Genomic DNA, 25,178 nt, shown 5'->3' on the forward strand with positions numbered 1-25,178 from the left:
TCTTTCTTGGGGCATTGGCACCACCCCTGTGATGCTTTTGCTTACGGGCACCTCTGTCCTGGGAGAGGGACAGGAGGGGTTTCATCTTCTCTCTTTATTCAGAAGAGCCCAGTAGTCACATTTGCCAGGCTCCCGAGGGGGAACAGAGCCAAACAGTGGCTGTTATGATAGCACAGTGTGTATGTGATGGAAAGCATGAGTCCAAAGGAATTTGGAATGAACATAATGGAGTAATGAGGATGAATAGTTCAATTAAATCTGGTCAAGGAATATCTAGTTATAGGATCTGGAGAAAACATGATGATGGAAATGAGGACAGGGTCATGGCAGGGTCTCCAGTGCAACCGAGCCTGTGTATCAGCACAGAATCTGAACGTTCCAGATGCACCCAGGCGTGAATCTACAAGTTAATCATTTTCATTTGCAATATGGGGCAGTGGCAAAACATGGAGAGGAACCTGTCACACTGCGTAGATGTCTACGGGGAAAGCCACCCTGAGGCCTCTGCCTAGAAGCCGCTGGCAGATAGGGGCTTCTGCTTCTATTTAAGCAGCTCAGTACTCGTAGGTAGTGAGACTCCAAGGGCTGATTTGTAGGTCAAATGTAAACACATTGGAGAATGGCTACTTAAGTAGAACGTGGGCGGTTGGAAGACTGGAGTCTTTATTGGACAAAAGGTCAACATTCATGAGTGAGAAGAAAGAGGTGGTGTTTGGGGTGGGGAAGAGATGGAGGAAGACATTCCAAAGTATGCTGCCAGTCAGGCTCAGGAATGTGTTTCAATGTGTAGCAAACGGAGGGAGCCAGGAGCTCTGTTTTCTGAAGCACAGGTGCAGGGGATGGGAAACAGACCAGGGTGAGCAAGTGGGAAAAGGGCTCAGACAGGAGCAGGAGCTAGTCCGTAGGGAGGAGGGGCTCTGCTCTGAGCCCTGAAACACCCAAAGAGCTTAGGATACTTTTTAGAAATTGGACTTCTGCCCACAGCCATGTGTAGCCATCTCAGTTTGGCACGGAAGGTCTGTGGTGATGGCACCTTTCTCCCTGAATGAGTGTGGTTTGAGGGGCAATTCTCTGTCTGATTCTACAGTGGATGCCATGTCAAGTTCATCCACGCTAGGGCAACAGGGACTTTCTCTGGTGACTTTGCAGCTCAGGTAATAATTCATAACAGATACGTGTGCTGGTTTTTCTCCGTTTGCCTCCTTACCCACTCAGATTCATTCTCCCCTCTTTTCTGCTCAGCTCTGTGCCCTGGGAGGGTGACGCCTGAGGGCTGCTTCCCCTCTGCCCCCTGGCTTCTCCCTGGGTTCAGAGGTTGGAAGGAGAGAGAGGTCATGGCATTTCTTCCGTGCTCCGTCCCTGCTTCTGTGTCTCCTCTTTGACAGTTGCCATGTCTCTCTACAGCCTCAGCTTCCACTGGATTCTGTTAACGCTACTGCTGCCCTTCCCCTTCCAGCCTAGGCTAGTTACAACTTCCCACCGCGGCCAGTCTCTGGATGCCATGGCACCCCAGGTTTGCTCCCTTAACCCTGCCCACATCTCCATCTCAACTCCTTGACCATCTGAAGTGTTTAAAATTTGTTTCTTGCCAAACCCTGAACTGATAACACTAACTTTGTTGAGTGTTATTATGTGCCAGGCTCTATTCTCAGTCCTCTGTGTGCACTGACCCACTTAATCCTTAAACTTTATTGATGAGGCCGAGGCACAGAAAGGTTAAGACATTTGCCCAAGGTCACACAGTAAGTGGCAGAGTCAACTTTGAACCCAGGTATTTGAACTCTAGACTCTGAGTACTTAACCACTGAATCATCCTACCTTTCTCTAGCTTGAGTCACTTCCCTGGAGCACAGCTAAAAACGAGAAAGTGAGACCCAAAGACCTCTAAAATACATGCCCCAAAGGTTCACTTACTAAAGCTTATTCATAGGCAGATGTCTCAGATCACAATTCACTCTCGTTTGATGCCTAATTATGACAGGATAAGCTATCAAATTTCCCATCGCAGTGGTTCTTAGCTTTGGTTGTACAACAGAATCATCTGGGGAGTTTTCATCTATCCCTATGCCCAGGCCATGCCCGAGACTAATGCTTTCACAACTCTGGAGGTGGAACCCAGGCTGGAAAATTTCTTAAGCTCCCAGGAGATTTCAGAATGCTGCCCAAATCTGAGCATCTGAGAACTGTCCTAACCCACAGCAGCAGTTACTGGAAGGCAGGGGTGATGAGTGAACAGGCCTGGTGATATAAGTAAAGGGTAACAGCTGGCAGCTATCCGAATGGAGGGTGAAGAGGAGCCATGGAGAGTCTGCCCAAGAACCAAAGAAATAAATAAAAAATAAAGCACGATCTGGGTTCATTTAGTGCCTGGGAAAACTGCTCCGAAGTCTGAAGACATTTTATTTTTTTCTTATTACTACATTATAGTAATTGTCCCGAGTCACTTTAAAAGGTAGAATTATTGTCAATATACTTTGTTTCTTGAAGCAAAGGACATGTATACCTTTTAGAAAACTCTTTACCCCCAAAGATTACATCAGTAACGTTATTCTTAAATAAGGTAGAGTCAGGTACCTGGAAGATACAGTTACAATACAATGTTTCTGATTGATCTATAGATGCCAGATAAAGGAGGAATTGCTGTTTGACAGCAAATGTTTATCAAAATACACGTGCTGACCTTTAGCAGAAGCTAAGCTCACCTGCTCTTGCTTCATGGTCACAGTGGACATTTTTATATTTTTCAGTCTGCGCATGGGTGCTAGGCCTTTGTAAAAACAGAGGGTGCTGCCAGCGGCTGGTCCTCTTGGAAATGGTCGGCACGAGGAAAACGCAGGCTTCGTGTATCTGAATGTCGGATGCGGTCTCCTAGTTGTTATTGTTGCTTGTTCCTTTTGGACTGGGGTTGGAATATTCCAACAATCTGTTCCTGGCGGCAGACCAAACAACTTTTATTCCTTTCTTATGTTTCTTGTGGCTGGTCTTCTTGTTTACATGCTTGCCTGCACAAAGCTAACGTGGGATGTGATGACGGTTTGCACGCTGCCCCGCGGCTGGCGCTGGTCCACTCACCGCACCCCCTCCCCACCCACCAGGAGCTCAGAAGCAGGGGCGCTGACCGAGGGGAAACTCAACAATGGCCATTCCAACGCAAGCAAGGGCCCCTCTTCTCCTTTCACCCGCCTCACCCCTGCTCCTCTACTCCCACTAATGCCTCTCCCCCCTCCCTGCTCTCACAGGGCCCTAGTGCTCTTTTTTTATTATGGTTTTATTATGGTTTTTTTATTATGGTTTTTTTATTATGGTTTTTTCATGGTTATTTCACCATGAAAATAAAGCTTCAGCCCAGGTACTCTGGGGGAACTTCAGGGTGTGGCTCCTGGGGACCGTCTTACAGTGACAGTCTTGCACAGACAGTTCCTGCTGAGTGTCTCATCCTCGGCACTGGTGACACTTGGGGTCGCATCGTCTCGTGGGGGACTGTCCTGTGTGTTGTAGGACGTTTCGCAGCATCCCTGGCCTCTACCCACTAGGTGCCAGTAGCAGCCCTTCCCCCAGGTCGCGACAATGAAAGATGTCTCTGGACATTGCCTGGGGGGCAATATCACCCCTGGTTGAGAACCACAGATGTAGACCCTGACTTTCAACTTCCACTGGATGCTGGGGTCAAGGACTAAGCTAAAGTCTCAGTGACTTTCGTGCCAGCACTTGGCTGTGAGATGGGTGGGCTGCTGTCCTCTAACTAAAGCATCGTCATGGAGACAAAGAGTTAGACCTGTTTTGTACGGACCCCCAGGTTGATGGGGAACTTTCCAGCAGTCAGAGTTGTCCCAAGGTGAAATGAGTGGCTTCAGAGTGGCTGGTCTTCCCTTACAGGGCAGGCCAGATATCCTCTCTTCGCCCTTCCAGAACCGTCTCCACACTTCTCTCCCCGTCTCTGTGGCCCAGACTCTCACCTGTAGGGACTCCGTGGATGGGCTTCCTTGCCCTCCGGCTTCTAGCTGGAGGGAGGGAGGAGGTGAGGTCAGGGTGTTGATTCCCTGTCTTCCCTCATCCTGCAAGGTTGCTACGGGCTGGCTGGGCCCCCGACAAAGGTTGAGCTCCAGTTGGGTGGCCGCCCTTCAGTGCGCTTGGCCTCTTCCCAGGGAGGCCTCAGGTACCAGCCCTGGTGGCCGTACCACCCTGTGGTTTTGCTCTGCCCAGCCCTCTCTCGTAGCTGGCTCTGGCATCAAATCCTCTGAGTTCCTGTTAAATTAGGATAATTTGGATATATCATATATTTCTAGCTGGGACCTTGTCTAATACGCAAAGTCGTGGCGACTTTATATTGAGGATACACAGACCTTCAAGGCCTCTTCTGATCCCCGGATCTATGATGCTATGGTAGGCAAAGGTGAGTGTTTCAATAGTTGCTTGAACGGTACTCCGAGGAGAAAAATCTCTTCAGCTTGGCTGAGAGATAACGCATATTTATTCATAAATATTTGTGTCATCGCTGTGGAGGAAAGACGGGCATGTTGGGAACGCCAAGCACTTGCGTTGCAGATGGTATCAGTCATCGGACAAAGAACCCCTCTTACAAGCCCTTCTTTCTCACAGAATTCTGTTTTCACCCTCAGAGTAGCCATGTCCTTCAAGAGACTCTGGGCTGTTCCTCAGCCCCAAGATGTGAATATTGATTTATTTCATTCTTCCTGCTAAGATGAGCTTAGGCACAAGTGTGTGACGCGTTCTGCATTAGCTGGAAAGGGAGTTCATCAGAGGGGTTGCTAGTAAAATTTCCTCACTCATAAAAGAAGAGACACAATAAAAGGCTCTTCCCTTTACCCCACCTCTGGACACTGTGAGGGCTGTGATATCCAGAGCTGCAGCAACCCTCTTGCTACCATAAGGAAAGTGGAGCCCAAAGATGAAGGGATCTTGGGCCTTGATGCCATCTTTGAGTCAATGAATTGACCAAACTTAGAACTACTCTTCTTCCAGAGTTATATCATGTGACATAATAAATGTTCTGATTGTTCAAGCTACTTTTACGTGAGATTTCTGGTACTTGGCCAGCAGCCCAAAGTACCCTAATACACTGTTCCAGCTGTTCATCTCATTTAATCCAGTAATGAACCGTAGAGATTAAAAATGTCATCTTAAGCCTCTCAGCAGCTTTTGCTCACTCCCTCCTTGAAAATCTTTTAAAATCGGGCTTCCGTGTTACTGTGCTCTCCAGCTTTTTCCTCTGCCCCATTGGCTATCCCATTTCACTCTTTTTCTAGATTCTCCTCTTCTTTTTGGGACTCTTCTCTTTTCCAGCAATAGTCACCATGTGGGTTCCCTCACCCGGTGCCATAAATTTCATTACCAGGCAGACGCCGATGGCCCCACAAGTAAATCTCTAGCCCTGATTGCTCCCCTGCTGCCCAGCCTTGTATATCCAGCCACCTACTTGACCGGCCCCTTGGCCATCTAATGGGCAACCACAACTTCACGCGTCCGAAACAAAATCTTGGGGTGCCCCCTCAAAACATCTTCTTCTCCAGGTTTCTATATCTCAGTAAATGGCATCCTCTTTTTGCACAGGCCAAAGTATCGAAATCATCCTATATTCCTTTCTTATTCCACAACATGCAACCCACACCCTACACCTGTTTAACAAATGTTCCAAACATTCATTTCTTACCTCTTCTCACCACTGCTAGTCTAAGCCACAGAGCTCTCTGTCCTGCACCATGGAAACAGCTCCTTCTGGCTCCTCCTGCTTCTCTGGCCACCCTACAGTCTGCACTCGGCACATCAGCCCCAGTGATTTTTCTAGAATAAGTCAGATCTTGTTATTCCCCTGCTCAAACCCCCCGTGATTTCCCATCTCACTCCGAATACACTCAAAAGTCACTATGCTGGCCTATGATGCCCCATATGATTTGGCCCCTAGACCCCCCTCCAACTATCTCTTTACTGCAACCATATGGGACTCTTTTATTTTCCTTGAACACGTTTTCTTTTCCTCGAGCCCATGTCTACCTTATGACCTTTGCGTTGACCACTCCCCATGTCTGGGATGTTCTTCTACCAGCTAGCCCCATGTCACATAACTCACTAAATTTTTTATTAAAGTATAGTTGATTTACAATATTATATTAGTTTCAGGTGTACAACATAGTGATTCAAAATTTTTATAGATTATACTCATTTAAAGTTATTACGAAATATTGGCTCTGTTCCCCGTGCTGTACAAGATATCCTTGTAGCTTATTTATTTTATACATAGTAACTTGTGCCTCTGAATCCCCTACTCCTATCTTGCCCCTCTCCGCTTCCCTCTTCCCATTTGCAACCACTAGTTTTTTCTCTATAACTGACACCACTCACTTTCTTCAGGTCTCGACTGGACTGCCACTGCCTCAGAAAGAACTTTAACACTCTACCAAAACTTAACACTTTAAAACTTTAGAACTTAACTTTAACACTCTGCCAGAACTTTAACACTCTTTAACTTTAACACTCTACCAAACTAGCATGTCTTTTCATTTTCCATTTCTTTACCCTGCTTTATTTTTATGCTTATAATGTCCCACTCCTTGACAGTCAATTACGTATGTGTTTGCTTATTATCTGTCTCTCTGACTTGAATATAAGCTCTGTGGGAGCAGGAATTTTGTTTTGTTCGCTGCTACATCTCCACTTTAAACAACACCTGGCTGTGTAAGATTTGCTGAATGAATGAATGGCTCAAATCCATTATCCCTTTATTGTATAGCAGAGAGCTTAAGTGGAATCTTAGGTTACAGAGAGAGGGAAAAAGGCAGCTAGGATTAGGACCCAAACCTTTACTCTTCTGGTCCAGGGCTCTTTCTGTTACTTTATACTGTCACATACCTGAATAAGTTAATGATTATTTTTCCTTCAAAGGTAATTTGTGATTTTATAGGGAACAAAGTCATCAAGCACAGAAATGGGTTTCCAATTGGGCAGTTTGTGTCAGCAAGCCAGGAGGGAGATTATGTGTGTGTGTGTGTGTGTGTGTGTGTGTGTGTGTGTGCGCGCATGCGCGTGTGCGCGTGTGCAGTGGTGGAGGGTAGGAGTGCTGGGTGACAATAGGTGCAAAAAGTCTCCCTGGACTTGGATATCATATCACACCTCAAAACCAGTCTAGTATGTAACCTGGACCCTTCTTTACCCTATAGCAAGTAGATGCGTCTTCATGAAGGAGTTAGCTTTCTAAGGATTTTAAAAACAATGAGAGAAAAAGAAATGCAACATCCAGATCGTAGAATGGGGGGTCTGTGTTCAGTATCAGGGTCAGGTCTTTTAAGAATAAACCTCCTTCCAGAAAACAGTTCAGTCTGCGATATTCAAATCAGAAGGGAGGCATACCTGAAGGTGTTAACCAAGTAGCCTAGTTTAGCTGTATAAGCTAATAATAAAATCTACCCTTTATCGGGTGCTTACTATGTTTCAGATGCTGTTTAAGTGCTATTAATGATAAAATCAACACCCATTGCTAACATTTATTTGTGGCTTACTACATGACAAGAATATATAATTTTAAGTGTTTAACAAGCTCATTTGACCCTCATGAGAACACTTATAAGGAAGGTGCTAGTATTTTCTGCATTTTGCTGATCAGAAAACTGAGTTCTAGATGGATCGTGAATTTCCTAAGATCGTTCAGCTGTAAGTGAGGGATTTGAACCCAGGCAGTTTGATCCATAGCCTGTGCTATATTAAACTGCATACTTGTGCCCTCTCATTTAATGATCACAATTCTAGGAAATAGGTACTATCATCCCCTCTTTACAGTCCCTGCGTTGAATTGCCATAAACCGATACAGGGGCTTAAGCCTCTGGTGCTTTTAAGTTAGTCTTGAAGATATTGGTCATCCTTCCTTATGGTTTGTGATTGAGAAATGCTCACAGTTCTCTGCACACTGAAAACTACAAAACATTGCTGAGAAAATTAAGGAAGACCTAAAGAAGTGGAGAGATATGAGGTCTTCATGGATCAAAACATTCATTATTGGTAAGATGTGAACGCTCCCTAAATTGTTTATAGACTCAGCACCATCTCAGTCAAAAGCTCAGTGGGTTTTTTTTTGTAGAAATTGACAAACTGATTCTAAAGCTCATATGGAAATACAAAGGGCCTAGAATAACAAAAACAAAATAAAACAAACAAAATTTTAAAAACAAAACAAAAAAATGATAAAAGAGGAACAAAGTTGGAGGACTTATGCTACTTGATGTCAAGGCTTATAAGGTACACTATTCAAGCTTCAAGATAGACCAATAGATCAATGGAACAAATACATATATAGGCAACTGATTTTTGATAAAGGTGCAAAGAAAATTTAGTGGGGAAACATGGTCTTTCCAACAAATGGTGTTGGTACAATTAGATATCCACATAAAAAAATGAACTTCAATCTATACCTTCCATCATATAAATATTAACTCAAAATGGATCAGAGAGACATGTAAAGCCAAAAACTATAAAACTTCTGGAAGAAAATGTAGGAGAAAATGTTTGTGACCTTGGGTTACGTAAAGATTTCTTAGACACCACACCAAAAGCACAATCCAATAAAGAACAAATGAATAAATAAGACTTCATCAAAATTAAAAATGTCTGCTCTTCCAAAGACAATGTTAACAGAATGAAAAGACAAGCCAAAGCCTGGAAGAAAATGTTCACAATACAGATATCTGACAAAACAATTACATCTAGAATTGATAAGAAACCCTAAAAACTCAATAATAAGAAAACAACCTGTTAAAAATTGACAAAATATATGAACAGACATTTTATTAAAGAAGACATATAGATGACAAATAAGCACATGAAAAGATGTTGAACATCATTAGTCATTAGGGAAATGCTAAGTAAAACCGTGGTAAGATACCACTACACATCTATTTGAATGGCTAAAATTAAAAGAAAAATATGACCATACCAAATGTTGGCAAGTGTTGTAGGAACTGGAATCCTCATATACTGCTGATGGGACTGTAAAATGGTACAACCACTTTGGAATCCAGTTTGTCAGTTTCTTAGAAAGTTAAGCATAGACTTACCATATGACCTATTCATTCCTTCCTAGGTATTTATTTAACCAAAAGAGAAGAAAACACATACTTATGCAAAGATTTTAATTTTGCTGAGTAAAGGGAGCCAGAAAAAAGGGTATGCTTCATTTATATAAATTTCTAGGAATTGCAAACTAATGTGCAATGGCAGATAGGAGATCAATGGTTTTCTGGGATGGGAGTAGGAAGGGGCAGAAGGTGGGATTATAAAGAAGCATGAGGAAATTGGGGGAGGGGTGATGGATATGTTCATTATCTTGGTTGTAGTGATGGTTTTACAGCTGTACGTGTAGGTCAACATTATCAAAACTTACAGTTTAACTATGTGTAGTTTATTGTATGCCAATTATACTTCAATAAAGCTATTTAGAAAAACCAAGGAGTTAACATCTGTGGAGATAGCTTTATACGTGTGTGACAAGCTGGCATGAGGTCACAGAGTATACAAACCCTTCTCCCTAGACACACAGGAAGACAGACAGGCAGACAGACAGAAACACGTACACACACTAATAAAACACCTGTAGAGACTAGGGATAATGCTCTTGAGTTTTCAGGCCATATTCTTTATCCCCTGCATCTCTGCCCTTTATGTACTGTCCTATATATCCCAGAGGTTCGGTAGTAGAGCCTTTTGACTTTATTTTCACTTCAACAGGTTTGTGTGAAATCTAAAGCCTCGAGTGCACAAGATTTCAGACAGAGTTGTGGGGTGGAGAATGGAGAAGGACCTACTGTATAGCAGTAGGGAGAAGGGACAGGGGTTAGATGCTAACCCACCAGCCAGCAGGTGAGAGGTGCCACTTAACCTTTCAGCTTCTGGAAGCTGAAATTTGTAATGAGCTGTCACTCTATTTATCACCTAACAGTTACTGCGATTGGATAAGGTGTGAAAAAACCTGGAGAACATTACCTGTCAATGACCTTAGTATCTTTGATGAAGCTGTCTCTGGTGGGGTCCCAGATGTAATTGAAAGTCAGCACGTAGCCTGTTAAAATGGTTTAGGTTCTTTCCATCCCTCCATTCTGTGGACTGTTTCTGGCTTACAATATGGCAATTGTTTTGTCAGATCACTAAAGACAGTCATATTATTAGAACATCTTGATCTTGACTTTATCTATGTTTCAGTCAAAATTGCACGAGGCTGGTTCAGCTGCAGTTCCAGAAGCGTGTAGAGTGAACCTGAGCTGTTGCTGGGTAACAGTACTGCCTGCCCAGGTGCACCCATCAGGTGATGTTTACCTTGACGTATATACCATGGTCTAAGGTCAGTTAGGTTCATAAAACTGATTTTGTTGGCATGCTCAAGGTGGAACTGGCTCACAGCATCAGCTATAGTTAGAGTGATTTAAAATAAAAAATACAACTGGCAAGTAGACTAGAAAGTTTTGAGGCAGCTCTGTAGGCTCAGGTAGACTCACTACATGAGGAGCCAAATTATGACAAGGTTGCTTGGTGCCCACAGAATCATAAAAAAAAGGCTCTTAATTGGTCTTAGAATGTTACCGTCAATGGTTTGAGGCACTTTTGCCCACAATAGGGATGGTTTCATCAAGAGAACCATAATGCTTTGGTCAACACCGCCAAGACTGTGTCTTCCCTAGATGCTTCACGTTGATGGGCTCTGCCATCCAGAGGGCTTCTGTGACACTCTGATTCTTTTTACTGCTTCCTTGGCTAACCAACTCCTGTTTACATAGCCTTCATCCAAACAGGCAAGATGCAGCCAATTAGTTTTCTACTCACTAACTTAAAATCACGTGCACATCCTGCCCATTACTGTACCCCGGGATCTGTGGGGCTGAAGTTTGAGATGCTCCCATACACTTCTATTTTATATATAGCTGGATAGTTTCTTGGCTTATTTCCACAGCTGGCTAATTATATCCTTCCTGTTTTTGCCAGTTTGTATGCATTTTATCCGTGCATTTTACTAGTTTCACTCTGAAAGCGACCTTACTTCCAGGTTCCTTAAAGACACCTAACTAGCCTGCCTCCACCTTTCCTGCTCCCCATACTGACCACTGATTTGAGTTCAAGTTTTGCCAACAAACCTAATCCCCTCACTGTCTTAATAAGATGGCCATGATATTTCCCCAACTCACAAGAATAATTTTTTTTAAAGAAGGGGAGCAGTGAGCATGGAAAATAGAGAATGAGGGACTTCCCTGGTGGCTCAGTGATTAAGAATCCGCCTGCCAATGCCGGGCACATGGGTTCGAGCCCTGGTCCGGGAACATCCCACATGCTGCAGAGAAACTAACCCCGTGTGCCACAACTGCTGAGCCCGTGTGCTGCAACTATTGAAGCCCACATGCCTAGTGGCTGTGCTCTGCAACAAGAGAAGCCACTGCAATGAGAAGCCCATGCACCGCAACGAGGAGTAGCCCCCGCTCGCCACAACTAGAGAAAGCCCACGCACAGCAAAGGAGACCCAATGCAGCCAAAAAAAAAGAAAATAGAGAATGAGGTAGAAAGATTGTAAAATAAAGGCACATGTAATTAAATTTTGTACTATTTTTAGTATCTGATCTGTAAACCTGGAAATGTGATTGTATTTTGGCTAAATAAATATAATTGGCACTGGCATAAATCTAATTCCTATTATTATTGTTACTTGATTTTATGTGATAATGTTTAGAGTAAATCAGCACCATAATTTCCAGCCAAGTGGCAGCTATTATTTTTATTTCTTTTCCCTCCCTTGCTGTTATGGTGGTGGAGGGGAGACCTCAGAATGTTAAATAGTTTGACTAAGATTCTTAGAGAAACTAAGAGAACTAATGTGCAGCCTTTAACTACTCAATGTCAGATCTCCAGATGAGAATGTTAAAATTCAGGCAAAAAAATCCAGATATAGAACCTGTGTGAAGGTAAAGTCAGAATTTTAAACAGTTATATAAATAACTGAGTGTTCCATAGACATGCAGGTGGTCAGAGGTGCGGCCAAAGTTTACCCAGATTTCCACATGGGAGTTCTTTCCACGAGTGAAGCACTGCTCTCCAGACAACTTTCAGAACCTGACAAGGAGACCAACCTTCCCTGGGCCCACTCTCTCATTCTTTTCCAGGTATTTTTTGGAAGGCTCTGTGTCTTCTCATGTTCGATTTCAACTGAAAGGAGGACATCAAGGCATCTTTTCCGTGAGACAATGTGATGGTTGTAAACCAGGCTGGCACCATCCGGAATTTCTCTTCCTATAAACTCCGTCTCCACCCTTTAAGTTCTCTTGACAGAATCAAGCACAAAACACAAGCCCTAATAGGTGACTTTGGCCTCCGAATAAAGCATTACATGGTATTCTGCTTCTATTTTTCTTGACTTTCCGCAAAGTAATTTAATATCCCTAAGGAGCCAAGAGGCATTTCCTGTAATTAGGGTTTGCTACTGGCACTTGCTGCCTGAAACAGTCATCTGTCCAGCTCTCAGACTGAGGGGACTGTGCTGGAATTGTGGGTTCAGGGCAGGGTGGTCATAGTCTTCCTCACCCTGGAGTCCTGGATAGAAGGTTCTAGAAACGATGCTCCAGCTGTATCTTGAGATTTTATGAGCCCTTTTATACATTAATTGGAAGCAACAGGAATGGGTAGGAGGCCTCTTGGCCAGCACTGAACTGAGCTGTCACTGATTAGCTGTGTGTAGCTTATGTTCTCTGGGTCTTTGTTGCCTCAACTAAAAAAAAACTTGAAAGGATTGAAAGCAAGGGGCATTTAAGGACTCTCTGAGGCAAACACTACTATCATCTTTGCACTTCTTAGTTCTCAGCCTTCTTTGGGCCAGTAGCATGCTGGTAGAAGCAATTTACTCCACTTTCCTGGTCTGCTCCCTAAAAGGTCCCACACCCTCTCTCTTCTTATCTATGCTGCTGGAAGGGAGAGACCCTGAGATGTGGGGGCCACATGGTGGAAAACCCAGATTCCCAGAGGAGAGCTGCCCAAGAAAGCCACAGACTATCACAGGAGTGAGGGCTGAACTGTATTGTGCTAAACCACTGAAATTATAGGGATTACTTGTTACGGCAGCTCGCTGCAACACTACGCTGACTAGTGTTTTCTTCCAGCTCTGTTGTGTCTGAGGAATGGCAAGTATAGGACAGAGGCAGAAAGAGATGTGAACACAGGAAGGAAGCACTAGATGTAAACCTACTGTTTGCTTGGATGTCATTCTCAAGGATGCTTCTCTCAAAGAGCCAGTGAAAAGACAGAGAGGGCTGTGGATAATACTTAAAGCATAGGGGATGCATGGTTCTTTATGGTGTAACGGCGACTCTGTGTGTGTTACAAGGCCCTGGTCAAACCCGGAGAAATATTTTTAAAAAGAGAATAAAGGACAATTGTGAGAAAATGATGACAGAAACCTCCTTCGTCAATAAGAGAACTCAGAATAGGTCTAAGGACAAAAAGCTCACTGATTCCCACACTCGTGATGTTTGTGTGGAGATGGCGAATATAGAGTCACCTCAGACTTCTTAGTGATTGTGATATTTTTGTTGTGCTCTTCTAGAATTTTTTTTTTTTTTTTTTGTCATATGGAAAGTGATTAGGTCTGGGTGGCTGCTGATCATTTGGGGAAAACAGACTGTTCTTTCCATGTTCTTTTTTTTTTTTTTTTTTAAAGATTTATTTATTGATTGATTGATTGATTGCTATGTTGGGTCTTCGTTTCTGTGCTAGGGCTTTCTCTAGTTGTGGCAAGCGGGGGCCACTCTTCATCGCGGTGCACGGGCCTCTCACTATCGCGGCCTCTCTTGTTGCGGAGCACGGGCTCCAGATGCGCAGGCTCAGTAGTTGTGGCTCATGGGCCTAGTTGCTCCGCGGCATGTGGGATCTTCCCAGACCAGGGCTCGAACCCGTGTCCCCTGCATTGGCAGGCAGATTCTCAACCACTGCGCCACGAGGGAAGCCCCTCTTTCCATGTTCTTAGTTTAATATCTTTTCAGAATGGATCCCCACAGATAGCGTTTTCATCTTGATTTATTTTTACTGAGCGAAAGTACCATTTTCAAGAAACCCCCAAAGCTTCATATTTTCGAATAAATGGGGCCTCTCTGTGGGAAAAGAAAGCCACAGAAGACAGTGGGAAACCACGTGGCCCCGTGTTAAATCAGGGGAAACGTCTGGTAGGGATAAGAAAGCTGGTCCAAGCTCAGGGGTCACTTTCTGTGTTCCGGCTCCTGTTTACTTTCTGGACCTAAGTCAGGTGTCTCTTTGACAGTGTAATTTCTGCAGTGCCTCTGGGCTTTGCGATCCATAATCAAACACAGTAAACCTTCAGCAATCCCATCCAGGGGAGCTCAATTTGACTTGATTTAGATGAGAAAGTTAAATCTCTGTCCAGACATGCTTCTTTGCAGGCACAGCGACTCTTACACCTGCAGGACACTTCATCTTGGAATATGCTTCCCATTTCCCAGACAAGCTCAGGGGATCTGCGTCCCCCAATAAAATTCCTGTCTGCACTAAATTGCCTTATAGTAGAAATTTATACCTCAATAAAATTACATCTTGAAAAGGAGAATTGGTTTGATTGTATAACTGACATAATTTATGCATGTTTTAGTTTTGGAATAGACTTGGTATTTATGCAAGGGGGAGAGGTCTTTGTGATGTGATGTGTATTTCCACATCGACAGAACTGGTGACAGTCAGGACAGCGGGAAGAAGTATCCTCAGGCACCTTTAGATCACACCAGAATTTGAGAAACACCCTCCTTCAAGTTAGGAGATCAAACCTCTCTTCCTGACTTGTAATCAGTTACCACCCACTGACTATCTGCTGAAAGAAAGGGAAGGGAGCAAATGCTTTTTGGATGACTTCTTTGTATGAAACATTATGCTACATGCTCTAAGTATATATGTTTTATTTAAGTCTTTCAACAGTCTAACAAAGTTGGCAGTATTATCCTCATTTTGCAGAGGAGAAATCGGAGGTTGAGAGAGGGTAAGAAATGTTAGTAAATAGTGGGGCAGAGATTTGAACCCAGATCTTTCTGTCTCCAAACAGCATCCATCCTTTTCCCACTAAGCCACTCGCTCACTCACCATCCTGCTCGGCTTCCTCTATGTGTCCAGAACTGGGCTCAATGTTTTAGGGTTCAGAATAGGTCACCTTTCAACCTACTGAGAGACATACTGAGAAATTTCTTAAGAAGATGATGGTAAATTCTCCCATGCACTTAGGGAACTTCTGTTCACGTGTGTGGCTGTGGACACTGCAGTGCCCTGACCAGGAGCCCCACTTGAGACCGAGCAATCATCCCGTCAACGTCTGAAGACTCGGCCACTGGCAGCTCTCAACCGAGCCCTCCTGAGATTGTCCTCAGCCGAAGACAGCCTCTCAGGCAGGTCATGCCTCCTCCCTGGGGCAGCCCACGTCCTGTAACTAGTCTCCACCCCCTTGCCTTGGTTCCGGACAACTCCGAAGGGCCACCCCAGAGGGTCTGTGTGATCAGCTGGGTCCTCTACTGTGACGGCACTGCGGTCCAGCTCTCCCGCTGCCTAATCCTGCTTCCTTTGCCGCTCGTATGTGTTCCTGAGAGTGCTTCCCGTAACCCCCTGCACACCAGTCTCCATCTTTCCAGAGTTTGCTTCTCTGGGAACTCGACCTGCGAGGTTGTCAAATCAAATTTGCCCTGTGGATAAATAATGCTTATGCTTAGTCAGTTAACGGGCTCATGGCCCCCTCCAAATTCATAGGTTGAAGTCCCAACTCCCCATATCTCAGAATGTGACTGTGTCTGGAGATAAGGTCTTTAAAGGGGTGATTCAGGTTAAATGAGGTCGTTAGAGTGGATGCTACTCCAATAAGACTGGTGTGCTTATAAGAAGAGATCAGGACACAGGCACACACAGAGGGGAGACCGTGTGAGGACACGGCGAGAAGACAGCCAACTACCAGCCAAGGAGCGAGGCCTGAGAAGAAACCACACCTGCTGACAGCTTGACCCTGGACTTTCTGCCTTCAGAACGGTGAGAACATACAGTTCTGTTGCATCCCCTGGGCTGCAGAACTCTGTAACGGCAGCCCCAGCAGACTGATAAAGGCAGATTTCGAGGCACTTCTTCATTTCAGTCCCTATTCTTCCATCTTTACTCTTAAGGAACACCCAGAAGTCTGAACAGGTTAAACGGTCTTTTAGATGCAAGGAGGTAAGGTAATAAGTCTCAGTAGACAGTTTTCATAGTCTCGAAAATATGTCAAAATATCATATTTTAAAAGAGGTGCAAAAGGAGTATGTGAACTACCCCATCTCGCTGCACTTTCTGTTTTAGGACAGTCATCACAAGCCTATAGGTCCTCTGTCTGACACCTATGTTGGGCCTGGAGTGAACTTATATTTCATGGGAAAAGGATGCCATCTTCAAGTTCCGTCAGTCAGCACTTTTCTGGCCCTCTGTGAAGCAAGAGGTCAGCGTGGCTTTTCTTCTTTAGGTACACCCTAACAGACCATGTCCAACTGCCAGCTTCCTGCCTTCGTACAGAGGGGAAGAGTAAGAAACGCCAAAGAAAAAGCTTTGTAGTTTAAGACATTTTTCTTTCAGTTTTTCCGAGCCAGCCTTTGTATCTTCCCCAGCAGTGCGTCGGGGAACGTTTAACTACCAGCTTTCTAAAAATGAAACAAAAAGAAGCTGCAGATTCCTGTGGTGTAAACACCCCCATTATGGCTGGCATCAGGCTACCGAGGTGGGAGTGCACAGTGGGTCTGCGGGCCGGACCAGCTGCCTTCACACGTGCCGATTCCCGCTGTGCGGCAGAAGAAGGTCGTCCGCTGGCGACCCTCAGCTGGCCCTCCACGTGGCCCTCCAGGTGGGGCCTGTGCTCTCCACTTTCTCCTCAGGGCTTGACATTTTCACGGTTACCTCAGGGCTTGCTGTTATTTGCGGAGCTTTTTGGTAAGGGGCTTTCTTTTAAGAGTATCTATGAACGTAGCACAGGTTTCCCCAGACGATGTTTCTGGCCATGCATGCACTCACGGTGTCTCCACTGCTTCTCCTAGAACCAGAAAACCGCAGCCCGAGGGGGCTCAGGAGCACAGCCACGTCAGCCTAAGTTCGACTCTTAAAGGCCCATTCTCTCTCCAGGCCTTTCCTTACACTCTGCTTCTCCCATCTTCCCCCTCTAGTGGTTTCCTTTAAGCTGCAGAGACTTCTTTTTCTTCTGTGCTCTGGAACTCCAGGTCTCATTGGGGGGTTTGGTATGTGCCAAACACAACTCTTAAGCTATTTACATACTTCATCACCAAAACATCCCCTCAAGGTAGGTGCTATTCTCACTCCCATTTTATAGATGAAGAAACTGAGGCACAGAGAGGTAAAGTAACCTGTTCAAGGTCCTACTACTGTCAGTGGCAGGGCTGGGATTCAAATCTGGCAGGATGGCTTCACGGCCATATGTTTAACCAGCACACTGCCCTGCAAAGAGCAGTAGGCATGTAGCCTTAGGAAGCACTGACAACAGGGAATAAATGCTCCTTTTTAATAGGAGACGCTAGCAATTGCCAAATAGTTACATTCTACGTAGTCTAGTATAAAGTTACATGTAAGTGTGTGTGTGAATGTTTGTGTGTGTGTATGGAATATTTAAATAAAGTTCAATAATGAGGGAAAAACTACCCAGAAGAGATGGAATTAATGATCTTAAAGGACCCTTGGACTCTGAACATAGATAATTCCAAAGCAAATTGAGGATTCCAGGTGGTAGGACTGTTCAGTTTTCAGGTTTAGGGCACCAAAAGTTGAGAAGCAACATGTATTTGAAATACCACGGAGCTAATATTCACTGCAGGGACTCAAATGAAATGAAATACTGGCTTGCTTTAGAGAATGCTATCTCCCCTCCCTCTCTCTCCCTCTCTCTCTCCCTCTTCCTTCCTCCCTCCCTCCCTCCCTCCTTCCTTCCTTCCTTCCCTCCCTCTCTCCCTCCCTCCTTCCTTCCTTTCCTTCCTTCCATCCTTCCTCCCTCCCTCCCTCCCTCTTTCCTTCCTTCCCTCCTTCCTTCCTTCTTTCCTTCCTCTGCTTTTGTCTCAGTTTAGTAAAACTGGCTGAGTAGGTATAAAAAAATGAGAAGAGGTGATTTTTGTTTCACTCTTCATTAAGAAGTTCACACTGGGGCTTCCCTGGTGGCGCAGTGGTTGAGAGTCTGCCTGCCAATGCAGGGGACACGGGCTCGAGCCCTGGTCTGGGAGGATCCCACATGCCGCGGAGTAACTAAGCCCGTGAGCCATAACTACTGAGTCTGCGCATCTGGAGCCTGTGCTCCGCAACAAGAGAGGCCGCGATAGTGAGAGACCCGCGCACCGCGATGAAGAGTGGCCCCCGCTTGCCACAACTAGAGAAAGCCCTCGCACAGAAACGAAGACCCAACACAGCCAAAAATAAATAAATAAATAAATAAATTTATTAAAAAAAAAAAAAAAAAAAAAAGAAGTTCACACTGAATGACTTGAGGAATCACAAATAAATGTAATCTGCTCCAGTTTGAATTCATACTTTGGTTTGGTTGAAGCCTCAAAATGTCCAATTCTGTGACAGATTTTTGTCATAGAATCCGAAGACTAGGAGGAGTTTTTAAGGGATCATTACTTTAAAACACTACAGTGATATGACAATCTTACTGGTTTTTAAAGGCTTCCAGGAAAGTCCTTTTATTACTTACCAAAATGTTTTAAGAAAACACTTGTCATTTTGCTTAACTTACAGCCTTTCTCTGTAAATGAAATAGGGCCCTGTTTGGATTGACGCGGCTGCCTGGTGCTTCCTGATTTATGTTGATGGTTAGTTCTCCACGTGACACACACAACGGATTACTGATCTCAACACATAAGGGAATTAACTTTCTTTCTGTCGAGCACAAGTTACTTTATGTGCACTTTCTCATTTCATCCTCAAGACAATCCTCCTATCACCATTTTATAAATTTGAAAACAGAGATTCAAAAGCCTCCAGTAAGTGGCTCACATTCACATAGGAGTGAGGCTAAAGCCAGTTCTGACCCCAAGGGCACCGCGCGAGGCCCCGCCGCCCGTCTCCAATAAAAGTCAATTAATAGGTGCAATTACACATCACTTCTCCTACTTAGCTTCCATAAAACCTTTAGGAAGCCTTGGTCCGATAGGAGAGTTGACTCTTTTAACCCTAACCTCCACCCCAGGCCAAGGTGGTTTTCTTGGGGAATGGCTGAGCGGAAAAGGAATGGTTCAGAGATGACTGGCAGACAGAGAAAGGAGGCACCAGAGAACTGGCTAATCGGTAACCTAGGTGATCAGTTTCTGGAGGTTCAGAACTGTAACCTCCAGACTTGGGCACTAGTTACACTAGGTGGAATATTCTACCTCTTTCCCACAAGACTGCTTCCCCTGAGATTTCTGAATGGAAGAGGATTTCCTGTGGGCATCAGCATGCCCGTGTAAAAAGATACCCATGTAACAGAGCAAAATCTGGTGGCCTAAAATCAACCTTTCAATTTCAAGTGTTAGTGGCAGTCCTGGGTGGGAAAGGAATGCCATTTGTGTTACTGTTTCAAAGGAATTTGTCCCAGTTGAGTTGGACGAAAGAGACGCACACGAAATGCCTGGTTTTTTCATCGCTACTCACCCTTGCCCACATTTTCCCAGGTGCTTCTGTCTGTTAAGCCAAGGAATGTTGGAGCTCTGGGTCTTGAAAAGGACAATTCCAGTGTTGTAGTCGGCTGACCAGGTTCTTCGTTCTCATAACTCTGCTTAAAGAATACACGATGTTCTCAGGCCAGTGTATGACATTAAGGAATTCACAGCTTCCTGAGCCTGAAAAGAGAAGTTAAAAACAGTGGGTAGGGACTTCCCTCGTGGTGCAGTGGTTAAGAATCCACCTGCCAATGCAGGGGACACGAGTTTGAACCCTGGTCCAGGGAGATCCCACATGCCGCGGAGCAACTAAGCCCGTGCGCCACAACTACTGAGCTCGCGTGCCACAACTACTGAAGCCCACGTGCCTAGAGCCTATGCTCCGCAACAAGAGAAGCCACCACAATGAGAAGCCCGCGCACTGCAGAGCAGCCTCCGCTCGCCGCAACTGGAGAAAGCCCACGCGCAGCAATGAAGACCCAACGCAGACAAAACAAAACAAAAACAACAAAAAAAACAGTGGGTAAACTCTGGCAGAGGCTGAGATGCTTTTCATCACTTAAGGGTGGCATCATAGCAGCTGGAAAAGCCAAATCTATATTAATGGAATCCATCAGTTATTCATGCAGTTGAGGATAACATTTATGGAGCTCATACTATGCATTAGCTGGAACTTTGAAGATGCATAAAGTATGGTCCCGTCCTCAAGGAGCCCACAGTCTAGGAAGGCAAACCAAACAGTACAGTCCTGTAAAACGTTACAGCAACTCTGGTAGAATACTAAGTGGGTCTGGTGAAGGCATGAAGGAGGGAGAAGGTAAACTTTGGGTGGAGTCTTAAGTGATGGGTAGATGTTTGTCAGGTGTTTGTTTCTTACTGGGGCAAAATGGTAGAAATGAGTGATCTTTCATTGTCTGTAATCTACAACTTTAGTCCTGTTATTGATTTAACTTGTTTTTCTACCTCACTGCCTCATCATCCTCTTTTAAACTAATCTAATATGTTGCTACTTTGATAATCTTGAAGCCACCAAATGTGCCCGGCTCCACTTCTCAGCAGCAGTTTGTGAAGGTCCCTGGAGCCATATGCTTTTCTTGTTTCCCCAAAATGAGGAAAACTTGTACTTTGGCAATGTGGCCTTTAAACAGCTTACATGCAAAGCCCAGAAATTAGATTTTTTGGGAAAAAAAAATTGCCTGGGCTTTTGGTTGGTTAGTACTGGCCAGTTTTTCACTTCCCCTTCATCATCTCTCAGCCATAAGGTTCAGTTTTGGGGGGAGGTGTGTGTGTATCTTTATGGACCGTAGTTGAAATATATATTCTTAGAGAAACCCTGATACTTAAACCATGTGGGGCACTTGGAAATCTTTTTGAGAATCAGAAATCTGAATCTTTGTAAAAGGAAAATGTTTTTCCTATCAAGAATGAAAAAAATAAAAGCTAAATGAATGTTTTAAAATGTGGAGCTGAAAAATAAGGGTTGCGTCTAGGACATAGTAGAAGCTCGGCAAACTGTGTAATGAACCCATCCAGCTGCCTTGATGGAGAGAAGTCTTCCTAGCACTGCTTTCCAAACAGAGGATAATTGGGAGTTGGTCTTCTTTCACTTCTGCTAGGATAGGAACAGCCTTCTATAATTTCGGTTTGATAAACACAGTATCTGTAATCTTGTTTAAGAGGGAGGAAAAGGAATTTCCCTCGGAGGCACTTGCAGTGGTTAGGCAGGAGGACACGGGCCCAGGACTCATCGTTCTGCCTGAATCTGTCCGTGTCACTCAAGGATCTCGGTCTGGACAGTGGAGAGAACCAGCAGTGAGAGTTATTGTGTTTCCAGCATCTGTCCATTTCCCCCTTAGGGCTTCACACCTTGAGGCATTTTAACGGCCCAAGGTGTCTGAGCTTAAATGCAAACACTCTGAGCTGATTTGTCTGTGGGGATCCCATAAACTGCAGCACCAGCAATAGAACATATAGAGATTTCATTAATTCTTTATTGTGAAATATAACACACGTACAGAAAGCTGTATAAAACAAATGTAGAGCTTAATAAATTATTGTAAATGTAAACCCCCCCCAGGTCAAGATGTAGAATACTGCCGGGACCCCAGAAGTTTTCCAGTGCCTTTCCTAATACAACCCTCTTTTTCCTTTAAAAGTGGTACTGCCCTTCAGAACTCTAATGGAAAACTGATGAATTCATAAAAGTGCTAACAAAAGATCAAGATGAAAAAAAAAATTAATTACATGGGACTGAGTGAACTGATGAGGATGAGTATAATTTTTGTGACTTTCTGTTTGAATAATAAAAAAAAATCCCACAAGGACTCAAGGGCAAAAAATATACAAATCAATTTTCACTGCAAAGTAAAGGAGCTGTTACAGTGGAGGATTACTGGACTGAATGTCAATATTATGACATAGTATGAGTGTGTTGCATGTTTGGTAATTGCAATCACTGTTGCTTTTGTTGTGGTCATCCATTTACAATGCTTGGTGTCAGTTTATTGATCTCTTGTAAAAATAAAATACAGTGTGTGTGTGTGTGTGTGAAAAAAAAAAAAAAAAGAATATGCCTGCCAATGCAGGGGACACGGGTTCGAGCTCGAGCCCTGGTCCGGGAAGATCCCACATGCCACGGAGCAACTAAGCCCGTGCACCACAACTACTGAGCCGGCGCTCTAGAGCCTGCGAGTCACAACTACTGAAGCCTGTGTGCCACAACTACTGAAGTCCATGCACCTAGAGCCCGTGCTCCGCAACAAGAGAAGCCACCACAATGAGAAGCCCGCGCACCGCAAAGAAGAGTAGCCCCTGCTCACCTCAACTAGAGAAAGCCCGCGTGTAGCAACGAAGACCCAACGCAGCCAAAAATAAAAAAATAAATACATTTATTAAAAAAAAAAAAAAAGAAGTGGTACTGCCCTAAGCCGCACACAGGGGCTCTCTGCTGGGCCTGTGCTTTGGGGCTTCAGCTCTCCTCCAGCCATGCCCCTTTCCAACGGGACAGGGGCGTCTGTGAGGCCAAGAGGCCATGTCCACTTGGAACCCATGTCTCCCTTTCCAGACAAGGCAGCAAGCACGGGGGCATTGGAATTCCCTGTCCAAATGATTCCAGGCCCACTCCCAGGTCTTCTCGGGGCTCTTCCTCAGTTCCACCTTCCTGACGGGTGGCCCAGGGGCAGATATTTGTAGGATGCTGTGGATGAAAGTTAGGCAGTACACATACTTGAGCACAAGGTCCTTGAGGTATGGGATGGAGCAGGGGTGGGAGGAGAAGGCGGATGGCCCGAGGGTCTGGGGGCTGGCTCTTCTTGTGTCACGCGTTCCAGCAAGAAGCTTTAAGCCATCCAAGAATTCTCAGGTCCAACCTGGTCTTGCAGGTTGCAATGAAGATACATTTGTCAAGGTAGGAGGTTAGAACAGCTGTTATTTAATAGCTTATTAGTTTAATTTACAACTTTTAAATACTAAGGGCTATGGTATGCAGTTCTCCATTTAAGCCCCACAGATGTTAGCGGTAAGCCTGTCTAGAGGCAGCTATCCTGACTATGATGGTAATCCCTCCTTGCTTTTCTTTATACTTTACCCACTGAAGTCTGCATTCCTATGTATTAGTCACTCTTCCCTGTTTTTGAACTCTGAATAGACAGATCATACAGTATGTATTTATGTTGGCTTCTTCCACTTGACATTATGTTAGTGAAATTCATCAACGCTGTTGCCTATAGCTGTAGCTTGCCAATTTCATTGCTGTATAGTGTTCTATTGTATGGATATCCTTCCATTTTAATGCTGATGGACAACTGAGTTGTCTCCGGTATTAGACCATTATGAACAATTCATGCTATGCAGATCTTTATCTATTTCTGTTGTTCATATACCTAGGAATGGAACTGTTGGATGATGGATATGCATATCTTCAATTTTAATGGAAAATACCAAAATTTCTAAAGTGGTTGCACCAATTTATAGTCTTAGCAGCAGGGTATGAGAGTTTCCATTGCTCCTGACAAAGTTTGGTACTGGTTTTTAGTTTTAATCATTCTGTACTAGGAGCATTTTTAGTATGCCACTAAAAAGTTTCTTTCCCCCCTCCCCCCCAGTTATTTCGTACTGGAAGATACTAAAGTGATTCTAGTAACTTGGAGTTCTGAGTTGACTGCTAATAATGTCAGTAGATGTATATTAAGAGAAGATCTGTGGCCTTGGAAGATTCACAGTCATAAGATCCAAATAAACAGGGTTGGCTCATGTAGCATTAAAAATAACACAGAGATTAGCAAACTGATGTAGGGTTGAACCGACACACCAGATATGCAGCTGGTGTCGATCTCATCCTTTCATAGGGATATGTGTGTCCCCAGAGCGTGCTCTGACCCTTGTGGCTAGGTACAAATTGCTGAATTACCCAGCTTGGGCCAGTCAGGACCACCTTAGAGGAGGAAGATCAGCTGAGGAGCCCATTGGCCGCAGCTCACTAGCATGCCACATCTGGCAGCATCTGTCCCTCTGGGAGGCAGCAATGACCGTGTGCTCTGGTCAACAGCAAGCAAGGGGCATGTGTAAGGCTCGTCTGCAGAAACAGGCACAGCCTGCTCACTGCCCACTTCCTTCTCTACCTACCTGGGCCCCTGAGCTTCCTCACTTCACCCTCCTCTTGCTAACATCCTCAGCCTCCTTGCCCCTCTGTCCTTTTAATGTACCCTCCTGGGCAAAGCCCAGCTCTGGATCAACTCAACTGTTTACTTTCTCTACATCAGTCTCCCAGCTGTTGAGCATTGCTGGAAAAACCTCACACCCTGCAGATGGTGCCACTATAAACTTTGGTCACCAACACCATCTGGACCCTTGTTACGGTCACGCAGCCCTTCTCTGTTCCCCTGGTCAGCTCACCTCTCATTCTTCCATTTTTCTGATACAGCGATAACAGACCCTCTTCTGTAACGATGTATTGGGTGCCTACTCAAGACAAAGCTTGCTATCGTCCACTATACACAGGGCTATTTCAAACCTTCTCCACCCTCCTCAAGTCTCTGGTTCTATTTCCTGTCCATCTACTGAGCCCCAACCCCAAACTCCACTGTCAGCCTCAATAGGCAGGCTCTCCTGCTTCACGAAGAAAGCGGGGCCATTTGAAGCAACTCCCTTGACTTCCCTCCTCCATATTTGTATATCATTTTGCATCCAAACTCATCCCTTTCTCCTTCCCACCTCCTTGTGATAATACAGGAAGTGTCTCCCCTCCTACTTAAGCTAATCCCTCTACCTGGCCTCGGGGCCATCCTCTCTTATCTTCCCAGGGACATCTCTCTATGCACCCGTTCTCTCCCCTGACTTCTTCCCAGCAATGGTCAAGTATGCTCACGTCTCTCCCTTAAGGACCTGGTATCAGGGACTTCCTTGGCTTGACAAAGATCTTCATCCAGACGAGGCAGGAGGCAGTGCTATGGACTGAATTGTGTCCCCTCACCCCTGCCCCGACTCCCCAGTTCATATGTTGA

The 25,178-nt window shown here is 44.7% G+C and overlaps 1 protein-coding gene across 1 annotated transcript in view; it reads right to left on the bottom strand.

Moving 5' to 3' along the window:
* The window catches only part of NEDD9 (neural precursor cell expressed, developmentally down-regulated 9), a 292,795-nt gene that overhangs the window by 95,779 nt on the left and 171,838 nt on the right, over window positions 1-25,178 (bottom strand). The window contains exon 7 of the mRNA XM_059937922.1: window positions 19,670-19,857. Coding sequence (XP_059793905.1) covers window positions 19,670-19,681 — 12 coding nt within the window. The 5' untranslated portion in view covers window positions 19,682-19,857. The remainder of the gene's footprint in view (window positions 1-19,669; window positions 19,858-25,178) is intronic.

The sequence above is a fragment of the Balaenoptera ricei genome, chromosome 11, assembly GCF_028023285.1.
Source record: "Balaenoptera ricei isolate mBalRic1 chromosome 11, mBalRic1.hap2, whole genome shotgun sequence".
Lineage (NCBI taxonomy): Eukaryota > Metazoa > Chordata > Mammalia > Artiodactyla > Balaenopteridae > Balaenoptera > Balaenoptera ricei.